Source organism: Anguilla anguilla, chromosome 10, assembly GCF_013347855.1.
Source record: "Anguilla anguilla isolate fAngAng1 chromosome 10, fAngAng1.pri, whole genome shotgun sequence".
In the NCBI taxonomy this organism is placed as follows: Eukaryota; Metazoa; Chordata; class Actinopteri; order Anguilliformes; family Anguillidae; genus Anguilla; species Anguilla anguilla.
In genome coordinates this window covers 33,526,572-33,540,243 of record NC_049210.1, presented here as the reverse complement: position 1 = coordinate 33,540,243, position 13,672 = coordinate 33,526,572, and the positions used below count along the sequence as shown (strand labels likewise).

At 44.3% G+C, this 13,672-nt stretch overlaps 1 protein-coding gene across 2 annotated transcripts in view; it reads left to right on the top strand.

Annotated features, from left to right (window-relative positions):
• LOC118206665 (hyaluronan and proteoglycan link protein 1-like) overlaps nt 1-13,672 on the top strand; it is a 30,401-nt gene that overhangs the window by 12,365 nt on the left and 4,364 nt on the right. Inside the window, exons 2-3 of one of the 2 annotated variants that reach the window (XM_035379624.1) lie at nt 7,307-7,421; nt 12,418-12,783. In XM_035379624.1, coding sequence (XP_035235515.1) covers nt 7,343-7,421; nt 12,418-12,783 — 445 coding nt within the window. In that variant the 5' untranslated portion in view covers nt 7,307-7,342. Of the gene's footprint in view, nt 1-7,184; nt 7,422-12,417; nt 12,784-13,672 lie in introns of those variants that run through there. The other variant, XM_035379623.1, reaches the window with a different exon arrangement.

Here is a 13,672-nt window from a genome sequence, read left to right as displayed (position 1 = left end):
CATGGCTCATGTTCTACCATCTGCTTTTAGACCTCTGAGGGCATGTTTAATTTTTTTTTTTTTCCCCCCTCCCAAAAAATTGATGGATGTGACTCGTTCACGTAATTTGTCCCATGGGCCCTGGCCTTTTACTTGAATTTCCAGTAGTGTGTGATACTCAAAGAGATTGAACAGAGGAGTTGTAAAACACCTCTTGTGTAATGACCAGTGAAAGAGAAAGGGAACGCAAAGTACAGGCTCCCCTGTATAAAAAAAAAAACTTAACCCTTTGATGATTTGGTTTTTTGGTAAGCTTTTCAAAATTCTATGTCAGTGTTCTACAGCTCTATTGTTTTCCATTACCAGTAATTGGTGTTAAATCAGCATGTTAAGAACATTCTAATCACATATTTGTGACCTTACACCTTAAAGGGTTAATACCCCTGCTCCTACAAACCCCAAAAGGGTCAGTATACTTTATCAACCATTCTCTTTGTTTACAGCCCTGAAGTAATTACAATGTTTAAGCCTATATGTTTGTTTCCATACAAACAGACACTGTCTGACAATCTAACCACAAGCAAATGCCATTATTGAACAAATTCCCACCGTCAATTATGTCTAGTCAACTATGTCAACTGTGTGTATATATGCTATATATACACACACATACATACATTGAGCCCCATAATGATTGGGACTTTTGTTTTCCTTGATTTGGCTCGGTACTCCACAAAGAATTTACATGCAGTGAAAGTGCACATTCTCAGCTGTTATATAAGGGTATTTTATGTACACTGCCAAGTGAGCCTTACCTGTGGCAGCCATACATGCCCAAACTATAACATCCCCACCACCATATTTCACAGATGAGGGGGGGTACTTAGGACTTTGGGCAGTTCCTTCTGGCCTCTACAGTTTGCTCTTGCCATCGCTCTTGACCCTTTTCCATAACTCTGTACATAACAAACGAGTGGTTTGCAATTTGCAGTGTAGCCTGTTGTTCTGTTTGTGGAGTCTCCTGTGGTAGTCACAGTAGTGACTGACACATCCAGACCTGCCTCCCTAAGTGTGTTTCTCACCTGTCGGACATGTGTTTTGGGTTTTTTCTTCAGTATAGTGAGAATTCTTTGGTCATCAACTGTAGAGGTCTTCATTGGACTACCAGGTCCTTTCTGATTACTGAGCTTGCCAGTGATCTCTTTCTTCTTAATGATGTTCCAAACAGTTGACTTTGGCAAGCTTAAGGTTTAGACTAAGTCTCTGACCGTTTTTTTTTTTTGTATTCTCATAATGGCTTTATTGACTTTCATTAGCACAACTCTGACTCCAAAGGCAACCAAAAGCCTAGAATCAAGACTAGATACTGAATGCTTTCCTATACCTGTGCTATGGAAGGAACTGAACACGCCTGACGAATCAACAACACCTGTGAAGCAATTTGTCCCAAATCTTATAGTGCCCTAAAATGGGGGTACTATGTATGAAAGGTGCTGCAATTTCTACATGCCTATATGTAACATGCAAGTATTTATGTATTTGTATGTACATAATGCATGAATGTGTGTGAGTGTGTGTGTGTGTGTGTTTGTAAAGAGAAATAAATGAGAGAGATAAGATCATGTGATAATACGGGTATAGTCAATACATATATTGTTTTAACTGAATTGCAGCAATTCTGATTTTCCAGTATGCACTAATTATCCCATACATTACAGTCCTCCACCCAGACTATGAGTAGTGCAGGGCAACAAGAGAGTCATTTTCATTGTTCACTGTTCCATGTCAACAAAATTTCCAAAAGACTGCAAAGAAACACGAGGGACGGTGTAAATCATTCTCTCTCTCTCTCTCGCTCTCTCTCTCTCTCACATTTTCAAAAAAATCTTTGGGAAAACTGCCAGCCCAGTGTATAAGCCAGGTTGCACCAAAATCTCCCTTCCTACTTTCCTCCCTTGATCTGTGTTGGCTGATCTGCACCGATAAAGAGATACGCCCTGGTCCCAGGCCCCAGCTCAATTTGCACTGTGAGTCACATATGCAGAAGACATTGCAGCACAGCTCGGTGCTGTGTGCGTCATATGAATCCAATTACAGTGTCCTGTTCTACATGTATGTAGCCTATGGGCCGCTTGTTTTATGATGCGTCACATATATCATGTGCATGTAGTTTCTTTGTGCTTTTGCCCCTTTAAACTCTTAATGTCTCAATTCAACGCCAGCTGCTGGCTTCATAGGAGATAGGGCCGTGTAGTTTTGCTCTCGACAGAAGAACGACAGCCAGCGCCTGCAGCTCACCCACAACATGGAGGGCTGAGAAAATAGGGGCAATTAAAGGATCAATTTAACCCTTTAAGGTGTAAGATCACAAATATATGATTAGAATGTTTTTAACTGAACATTCTAATGGTGATGTGACAATCACTACTGGTAACTGAAATCACTGGATTTCTTACAATCTTAAACCAAAACACTCCCAAACACCTACTCTTCAAACAGTTAATAAATACAACTGCCTTGTTTGAAGTGCCCACATGTTTATTCAACTTGTTTGGCTCATAAACTCTGGGGGGGGGGGAATGACTAATAGTATTACTAACCATTTGAATGAGTAAATTCCCTGCCAATATCTCAAGTGTTAAAGGGAAAGGAAAACCATGGAATTATTTAGTCCTGTAATCATGCAACCATTGGCAAAATTACTTCAGTGGATACGTTAAACGCTGCTGACCTGAAGGCACCAGTACACTCATAACTAAACAGAACTGTTTGTTTGAAACCACTAGCAAACTAGTGACAGCTGTGTCAAAAACATGGGCATGATGAGGTAAAGAACCCAGTCACAATCAACCCCTCAACCCACTTCATAACAGAACATATCGCCACTGTTCTTTTCAGCGGACTCTAAAAGGAGGAATGGTGCTGCTATCGTGCCTACTTCTGCATTGAACAAGCTTGCAGTTCAGCATAGTCCCTTGCATGTCTTCACAGTTCAGCACGGCATAATCGGAAATGCACGCTGTAAATGCAGAAAGCAGGTATTAATTAATAGTGGCTCTGTACAAAGGCAATCCTCAATGCCTCACACTTTACAAATGGTGAGTAAGCTCGCAGGCTATACGCCAGGAGTACTGGGCTGTGATGCAAGCTGGATTAAGCGAGATCAGATGCGAGGGAGGTGTACTGCCTGAACAAAGCCTCTTTCTGAGTTCTGAGGGCCAATGGCGTGAGCGGACAGGAGCCGGCCCCAGTGATGTCATAATCACTCATCATGCACAGCCTAAACATCTCCTAATCAAATGTTTTGTTTGAGGGGGAAAAAAAGTAATTGGAAACAGATGTGCAGCTTGCAGGGCCCGGGATGACTTTGAACCTGAAACGCTTTATCCAAAAGGGAGACACACTATACAGATCATCCCTAGACAACCTTTCGACCTTTCACTGGCCAGCCTCCCCTTTCCCATTGGCATAATGGCCACGGCCATGGGAACGGCCGAGGTCTGCAGCACCCATGCCAAGGGCACGCCCCTATGAGACATGTAACCATGGAATTAACAGACCAGCTGTAAATGTGATCATGCTAAAGCTGCGACTGAGGAGAATATGGGAATCTTGTGCGGAGGAAGACACAAGCCCATGCTCCAGACATTCCATATACATGAACACACACACACACACACACACACACTCCATACAGGCACACGTGCACTGGTGACCACACACACACACCGGCATGCATATACATACATACACACATACGTCTGTTTATATAGGCGCTCCATACATACATAAATACACACACACGCACATGCACTCACACACACATGCACACACAGACACACATGCACTGGTGCGTGCACACACACGTCTGTTTATATAGGCACTCCATACCTACAGAAATACACACACACACACGTACTCACACACACACAAGCACACACACACACATCTGTTTATATAGGCACTTCAGCTACCCAATTAGCCAGGACAACAATGCCTACTTTTCGCAGCAGTGGTGACCAAAATCTGATGTTGAAAGAGAAAATTATGCTCGTTTTGGGTTCACGCTGTGTACACCGCTGTGCAGCTGGCAAAATCATAACTTTCCAGGCAAATAAACAAATGCTTTATGAAAACCTTTTTTGGACAGTGATCCCAGGACCATAAAGTTTTATTTCTTTGACAGTTACGACAAAGATGATTGAAATGGCAGAGGTGATGATGGTTATGATGTTGAAGTTAATGGTCAGAATACTGGATAAAGATAAAAATCCTCTGCAATAATTCATCTTATTGCATTGCAAAGTACGTTCTCTCTATCCACCCCCACCCCCCCCCCCCCCCCCCCCCCCCCCGCCCCCTCTCTCTGTATCACGTACACACACACACACATAAGTATATAAGAAATTGTCATTTATTGTCATAAAAACACATAAGTAATTAGCCTCGGGAAATGTGAGTAATATTTGTGATGCCTCACGTCTAAGTCCCCCTTGTGGGCTCATCTGTTAAATTAATTGCATGCCCATGTCCCTTATGGAATCGTAGAACTTTCACCAGGAAGTCAATCCGTCATGGTTTTCAAACAGGAATCTGTAGTGGAGGTTTTTTTGGCAAAAAGCCGAGGACTTGGCTGTTAGGTGGTTGTGTGGTGTGTGGCCTGGCCGTTCCACTCTGGGCCTCAGTCCATCACGCTCATGAATGGACCAGAGCCAAATAAAGACTCAACTTAACAAAGAAACCCTAGACCTTAAATGCACTGCTCAGAGCCCTGCTGCGTTTCGCATCTTGATACTTGACTGGTTAAAAAACGGATTTCCATTGTTTCTAACCCTTTCTGCGTAAGAAGCGTGCCGGCTTCTTATGAGGCTATGAACTCCTGAGCGGCTATCCCGTCGGCCGAAAAAGAAAAGAGCAAATCGTACGACCTTAAATTGATCAGTAAAAAAAATAAATCAGCAAGTCAAAGTCAAGCCTCTTGCCCTCAGGAGCTAGGTGAAGAGCAGGAAGTTCTCGCTGCAATTACAGTGATTATTAGAGCATCAGGCCCCATTCTGCCAGAGGAAGTGAATGGGAGAGAGACTTTTATTCCCTAAAATAGTTTTTTTTTTTTTTAAAGAGATTTTGAGATGGAGATATAATTTATTGAACCCAGTGGGGTAAATTGTCCTCTGCATTTGACCCATCAAATTACTTAGGAGTAGTGGGCAGCCACAGTGCAACACCCAGGGACCAACTCCAGTTGTGAGGTCAGTGTCTTAGTCAAGGGCAATGGCAAATGTTTCTCTTTTAGTCTTTTCTAAAAAGATTTGCAATCTCGAAAGTCTCCAAATTTCCTGACTTTGAGGGGCGCTGGGTGTCACAAAGAGAAAAGCTTTTTCCTCAGAGAGTTTATTATTGCTTATTTGGCACTGTGATTTTTATAACGATCCCTCCGGCACACCCGGTTTGTCTAACGCATGTCGAGAGTGCTGGAGAGACACAGCTGTGCTAGAGAGGCAGGGGGAGGGCTGAGTAAAAAGGTGGGGGGAGGTCTCAATTCTGCAAAGGGATCCTCTCCACACAGGACACCCCTGCGCGTCGTCCTCGACGGTGCTGTTAGTGTTACTCAGCGGTGGTTTAAAGAACAACAGGACGAGCACTCCTCCAGCTGTAACAACTGTGTTACATAGACGCTCCATCTGGAGGTGACCCCCCCCCCCCCCCAGCCCCCACCCATCTGCCCCTCTCTTAATGTGTTACATCTCCATGTCCGCCGTCACAGGGACGGAAAAGCTCTTTCTCCTAATCCGCAGCGAGACCCCAGATGTTTCGTATTCCCCGTCTACCGAACTCTGCAAACTGGCACAGATCAGCAAAATCCCATCGGATTTCACGTCGGATCTCTCTCGGAGAGGAAAAGGGACCCTCTCTCTCTCACTCTCTCTCTCTCTCTCTCTCTCTCTCGCTGCGGTGCCCTTTTCTTTTCCGTCTCAGTTCCTGAGGAGGGTTTGGGTCGCATTTTGACAAATCCGATCCATATGTCTCAGACCACAGTAGTCTAATGTGACATACATTGGGTTTGTCGGAAAATCAGATATATGTCACAGACCTAAGGGCACTCAGGGTCCCTTTTTTTTTTTTTTTAAATGACTTTCATCAGAATGAAAAGATAAGACAGAGAGAAAGAGTGAGAGAGATAAACAAGACGAGAGTGAGTGCAAGAGAAAGTGCCTGGAGGAAGAAACGGTGATAGAAAGAGAGGGAGAGAAGGGGAAGGAGAAGAGAGAGGGAGGGAAAAGGCAGAGATTGCCATGCAACAGTGGGAAGCTCTGCTGGCCACAGAAGCACTACCTGGCTCACTCCGGGTGTGTGTCATCACTCTACATGGAAAAAATAGCAAAATAATAAAATCAATAGTCCTTACTGCAGTACAGGAAAAGTGGGACTAAATGTAGTTTACGTATTGGATTGCCCAGAGCCCTGAAGCAGGTGCTAGCACTCCATCAGATGCCAATGTAAGCTCACAATCGCGCAGGAAAATGCCGCCGCTGCTGAAGCAAAGGATGATGCTAAACCGTAGCGGCCCGTGGAAGGGGGAGTGGTGGGTGAGGCGAGCAGAGTTTTAACGCCCCTGACCAGCGTGACCAACTCGTTTTGGGGCAATTCCAAGTCGGGAAAAAAAAAACCACGGTTCCACACAGCTCTGGGGGTCAGCTGCGTCATGCTTTGCAGGACACAGAGCCAAGCCCAACGCACCATGACATTGTGGCCTTCAAAAAAAAAAAATTAAAATAAAAAAATCTGAAAAACAGCTGGAGTTCAGAGTAAAATTTGGGACTTAAACTAGGAGGATGTATAGCTTTACTGGTCATGGCGTGTCACGGATGGGATATGCGTGTAGGTGCTCCACGGTGCTCTGATTCTCCCAGGACAGTTTAATCTTCCACTGTTGTATAATTTCAAGGATCAGGTCGGCATGGGAGAGCACGGTGGGGTCCGCTTTCGACAGAAACTTTTTTCATACTCCCACCCCCCCCCCCCCCCCCACCCCCCCACCCCCCTCCTTGGCAAGGCTTCTGCAGGCAGACATATGTGTGGGGGTTGAAATTATTCATAAATTATGCCATGTAGGGGAACACACGATGTACAGAATGGAGGGGATCTCTGGAGGGGAGGGGGGAGTGGTCTGGGTCCTGCTGACTTTAAATAAAAGGGGACTTATGAGCACCTCAGTGGAGTCCCAACTTTTCAGTAGCACCTCTGTTTGCTGCTGAAGAAGTTTTGCCGAGACCTCTCTGAAGTTCTGCTGAAAACTTTTCCTTTCTTCCCTTCTCACTTTTCATAGTTTTAAAAAGAGGCTGCAACGAAACAAGAAAGAAAAATGATCACCCTGATTTCCATCGCTTTGCTTTCCCTGAGCCTGGCCGACAGCTTGAGCTTGAACCCCATCTACGCTTCAGGTAAGAAGGAAACACTTATGCATGTATATTTTTGTGTGTGTGTGTGTGTGTGTGTGTGACTGAGTGCGTGTGCAAGCCCGGTCTGTTTACTGCACGGTCTGTGTCTGATGGCACTGCTGGTCTCAGCCTCAGTGCAGACGGCTCTGGCTGCTGTGCAGTTGCAGGACCCCGTGTCTGGGGTTACACCTCCAGGCGCGGGGAGCACTATATCTCTGCATGGTGAGGGGGGCGGGGGGGGGAACCTGCGTCCACACCAGAGACTACAGAATGGTGTCACGCTAAATTGAAACCCTCGCCACCTGCAAAATATCAGGATCTCAGCTACTGATGAAAAGATTTATTTTCCTATTAAAAGTTGTTCTTTATTTTTTTTAAATAAATGCATGTTAATATGAGGAAATTAAGTGTGGAGGAAAAAGTGTCGAAGTGCGCAAGAAAGCCTCTGGAAAACAGAGAAATACATTTTTCCATGAAATACAGATTGGGGAGGAGCCCCATTTTGAAACTATACATTAAGCCAGGACCTCGGGTAACCGACAATAGACTTTCTTTCCTTGTCTGTTTTATTTAAAAGAGATTTTCTTGTGGATAGTCATCCGATATTATCCTCCCTGTGTGATTCATCTTCTTATGTGGGCTCGTGAGTCACTGGCTTGGCTGTGGCCCCGCAGCGCTATACAGTAGGTCTTTATGTGTGTCATATGGAATACCTCACGTATCAGCTCGCGCTCCAGCCGCTGCCAGGTTTCCTGACTCACACGGGTCCCGCTGCGCTTTCAAATCCTTCGTGGCGCAGGGGAGTTTGGCATGACAAAATAAAGATTAACAGCGCAGCTCCTCGTTGAACCTTTTCCAAAATATTCTCATTTCCTTTTGAGGTAATCGCCTATTGATTTGGAGGGTCTGGGACGGGCCTGGGAAAGGGGTCATGTGTGCTTTGTGCCGTTTCGTGAGAATTGCAAGCCGAAGCGCCACGCAGACGCAGAAACGGCAGGTCTGTGCGCGGTAATGAGCTCAACCATATGTTCATTCTGATCTTTAGAAATCATTTCCTACAAAGACAATCAGACTCAGGGATATTTAACCCTCTGAAGAGTCGTTTTTTTTTGTTCAAAATTACAAGTCAGTGTTCTGGAACTTCACTGCTTTCCATTACCAGTAGTGATAGTTACATCAGTAACATTCAGTAAAGAACATTCTAATCACATATTTGTGATCTCATACCTTAAAGCATTAATACTGGGCTAGCTGGAGTAGGTCCCAAGTCTCTTCCAAAGACCAGTCACGTTCAATGGGAGATTGTGTAGAAGTTCTTGTGTAAAAAATTCTCAGAGAAATGTGCTTCTTGTGCTAAATGGTGATACTTGACTGCTACTGGATTATTCCTGATTTACTTTGCCTTCAACGACACCACCCAAAAAAATCCTTTGTCAGAAACAGCTGGTTTTCATCGGCCAATTACATAATGTTTCATTGATCGTAAAATAGCAGTAGGTCTTGGCGAGAGCTTTCACTTCTTTTATAAAAGATTTTTTTATTATCATGTCAAGTTAGTGCCACATCTAATAACGTATTCACTTACTTTCTTAAATTTTTTAAATTTTATTTTTGCTCCTTTTTTGTTGTTGCTCATTTATGCCAGGAAGCCATTACTAATGAGTTGCTCTCAGGTATACTTTAAATATGGCAATTAAATGGGGAAGCCTGACTAAAGCTAAACAGCCTTGTATAAACATGCCACAGTGTGATATATGAGATCTGGGGAGCTCATGTTCACGGTCAGGCGACTAAACATACAAGCTTCCCTGAAGGCTTCTAAGCAATCTACCAACCGGGGGCCACACAAACCCCAGTGCCCCTTATACTCCGGCTGTTGAGATTGCGGTGGACATCTGGGAGGTGAGGTCTACGCGACCCTCAACCCCCCCCCCTCCCATTATGGTCAAGGACAGCTGTGTCAGCAATGTCCCTTTCATCTCCTACTCCCACCACGCCCAACAAATGCATTTCCAAAAGTTAGTAAAACTCAACACGTCTCTCTGTACCCTCTGTAGACCTGCATACCTCCACAGCCAAGTGGTTTTCAGACTGTTAAGCCGATGCAAAATTTCCATAGAATCAGGAAGCTGCGGAAACTGCTCCCGCGGTTCACGATAAAAACTGTAATGCTCATGTTGAGCGTTGATGCCGAGGGACCTGCCTGGAAGCGGGAGAACCATTAAGAGAGATCCTTTAACGGCTTTGCACGCGGGGTGACGTCATTCAGCACACACCGATCGCGCTACGTTTGATAGCCGCTCTTCCCGTCTTGTACAATTTTTAGTCAGACATCACTGGAGTGTGGTGTATTTCGGCGGTTTTTACGAGGAGTTTGAAAAGGAAAAAGCAGCGTGCGTGACTCTTGTTAATGTGAAGGAGCTCAGAACTGTTCCAAGGCCCCCATCAAAGTAGCTCTCTTTAAGATCAGCTGGCTCATTGTTTTTAATCACCGTTGGAAAACGTACAGTTCTCTTCACTTTTCCCTAAAGAGTCTGTTGCAAGCAGACATCGCCCACTGAACAGGGGGAGGGGGTTGGTGGGGGGGTTGGTGGGACAGGACATTGGGGAAGGGGGGGGGGGGTGTTCAGACATAAAACTTTTGACAGACTTTGCTGCTGGCAAGGTAAATCATTCAGCAGGGCAACTAGTCATGCATAAAGCTGAACAGTCATTCAGGGTGTGTTCACTGTGTGTTCAAGTGTTTCCTCTGGGGGATGGGGGGGGAGGGGGGGGTTGAGGCACTGATGAAAAGACCCTGGAGTACCTTTCATTGGTTGCTGTAGGTTCTACTGAAGGAACACATGTTGGAACTGTTTAGCTTGAGACCAAGGGCAGAACTTTTTTTTTTGAGTGAGGTCCTGGGCTGGTGTGGCTTTGTGGAATTACTACAAGAGTTGTACAGCTTGACTCAGCATGTGGTCTTTGTTGGGAACATGCCAGACAGATGCAAACCAGGGATGGTGAGCCAGTTCCAATGTTAAGACCCGCTGCTTGGTAACGGACACACCCATCAGAATTAGTCCCGGGGAGCGAGGGTTATCAAGCAAATGCTGAACTGATTAGTTTCCCTGCTTGCCTGGCAGTGCTGCACAAGAACAGATGATGACATAAAGGGCCATTATGTTACGGAGTCTGCAGAACCTAACAAGAGAAGAGTAATAGTGAATCCTGAAAGCAAGTTTTACACTCGAGACAATCGATTGTCATGGGTGAAAATCTCAACGACGAAACTCAATTTAAACATAACTGTATGGCCATTTTGATGTGCTTTAAGTCACAATTACTTAACAATTATAGTGTGCACACATTTATTGTCATCTATGTACAAAACATACCAACATTTCTCCTCACAAAAACAACACCTGAGGCCTTTGATAGACAGCACAGTTATTTTCCAGGGATTTTAGTAGTGAAGCCGGTAGGTGCCAAAAGTGCTAGGGTGTGCTAGGGCAGGGATATTCAATGCTGGCCCTGGATCAGCTTCCATACCCATGGCACCATAACCACTGACCCAGTCACATGGTTCATTGAGTCTTTGCTTAGCTAACTTAACCTCTCTCTCCTTCAGTGGAAAGCATGGGATTAAACGTGGCTGGTAGACTGCTTTGCCCCAGGATCACAGTTGAGTTGTCACACTCAAGGGCAGTGCTTGTTCACATTAATTTGCTCGTCAGTATCACCACTGCAGCTGATCAGCTAATATACAGTAGTCAGGCTCTGTATGTTGACTCATTGCAAAGTTTGGGTTTTTTTTAAATATAAAATGTGAAGTTGAAGGGAGTTGAAGGGTTTTGAGGTTGAGGTTTTAAAGAATTGTTAACCCCACACCTGACCCTAAGGGGTAGAAATATAAAAAAAAAATTAAAAACCCAGACAATCTGTATAAAGTTATATTCATGAAACCAAGATTTTGATTACAGAATCAATGCAGAGAGTGAGTTAACATCTTTTCCCTCCCCCTACTGCACTCTGCAGACTTAATGGCAGACATGGTTTCCTGTCTTGGCATATGTCCCAGCTAAAGTTACACACAAATCTACAGGGTGGGATGAAAAATAAACTTTCAATGATGAGATTTAATATAAAATAATGCACCACTTAATGACTGCCATCATGTGCAATGGTATTATTTAAAAAAGGAGGCAGCAAAGATGGTTTAATCTAAGACAGGACACTGGCTGATGCCCAATGTTAAATCCAATGAGCACGAAGAATCTTTTGATGCTAGTAACTATGGGAAAATGCATAAGTGGTTTTCTTAGCCCAGTTTGAAACGGACAAAGCTCTTCTTCAGTTACTTTCTGGGATTTACACCCAGAGGTCCATAAAAGCCCAAGAGTCTTTAACTAACTAAAGGAAGTTCGTCAGTAATGTGTATAAATACATTCCGATGTGCAATAACTACTAGAATTTGAAAGAAAAAAAAAAGTTGTTTTTGTTTTTTTTTTAACACTGAGAACATATGAACTACAGCAGTGAACAGCAGCGAGATTTATAGCAATGTTTAGCCTGGGGGCAGTGGCCCCTGCTGTTTGTTTCTATGTAGGGGGCCAGAGTTGGGATGAAAGGTCAAAAATCTGGGTTCTCTGGAGCTACGTTAATCAACTTACTTGAATAAAGTTCACAAGGTACGGCAACAACAGACCTCACTGAACTGGAATTTGTTTCCTGGTCAAATTGCGATTTACTGACACACTTAAAATGGCAAGGAGCACCTTAAATAGGAAACGTTCAGACACATCCAAAGATTTACAGATGTAGCTGAACACAGCTGGAAGTCAACTAATTTATCTGAAACCTGCCACGGAGTGTTCAAACGCAACAGGTGTTGTTTTAAATTAACGTTCATCGGTGCAACTCCTCTCGTTATGCTACCCGCTAATAAACGAGATTGGCAGATCTGGCAACATTTAAGCAATTTTGTTGACCAATCTCATGTTTTGTTTCAAATTTCCAGATGAGGAATCCCACCTCGCAGTAGTCACGAAACAGGCCAAAATCACCACGATTCGAGGAGGCAATGCCACCCTGCCCTGCAGGCTGGACCGTGACATCGAGGACTCCTTTGGCGGCAACACGATGAGAATCAAGTGGACCAAGCTCTCACCGGACCTCTCCAAGGAGATCGACGTGCTGGTGGCCATGGGCTTCCACAAGAAGAGCTACGGCAGCTTCCAGGGCCGCGTGCACCTGCAGGAGACCGACGAGAATGACGCCTCCCTGGTCTTCAGCGAAGTCAAATTGGAGGACGTCGGAAAATACAAGTGCGAGGTCATCGACGGGATGGATGACGCTACCGATGTGGTGTCCCTGGAGCTCACAGGTAAGTTCCATCAGACCCTTTCCCTTTCCCTGTCCCTTTCATCACTGACTACGACCCCTTTATTTCTTACTCAATCTTTTCCACTAATGCAATCATTTGATCAAACAATGGCCATTCTAGTTCCGCCTAAAAAGGCTTTGGCATAATAAAGTCAATCTGCCACTGTATCCTCCAGTTGGCTGTTCTTTTACATTAAAAAAAATAAAAATAAAAAAACAGCCACAGACCAGACACTTGATTTGTTGCTCCATTACAGCTCCCTCAGGCATATTCTGTTCAGTTTACTTTCCAAACGTCTGGTGTAAAGTTCACATGATGGCTCATATACAAGAAAATGCCTTTCCCTCTCCTCCATTGCTTGCCTAACATAAAAATCCCCATTCTTTTTTAAATAAGGGCTACAACTATAATAAAAAGTATGGCTTTAATCTTCAAATTTTTCCAAAAAAACACTGTCTTTATAGTGAAAATGCACGCTATAACCAGGGGTGATGAGTCTCCACCAAAGTCCTTCTGTTATTCAATCTCACGGCTGGGGAGCAGAACTAGAAGCCAGACTGCTGGACTTAATAAAAATGTGACACAGGCACACTGACACGGCTACAGATTTTCAGCAAGCGCCGTTAAAGTAAACCTAGTCACCAATACCGTATGTGGAATCGTCATATTCTGCTTTACAGGTTCATAGTTTTTGGGGACCAGTCCAGCATAATACGCTTAATGCTTCAGGGCAGTCCTCCTGGGCCCATCCTAGTGACCTCATTATAAATAGTATAAACAGACACTGGCCAGCTGTGAGCCTGCTCAATTAAAATGAAAATATGCGAGGCGGTCCTCATTTCAAATCCCTCTACTTTTGGAATGATACAACACTGGAATGGTACACTGC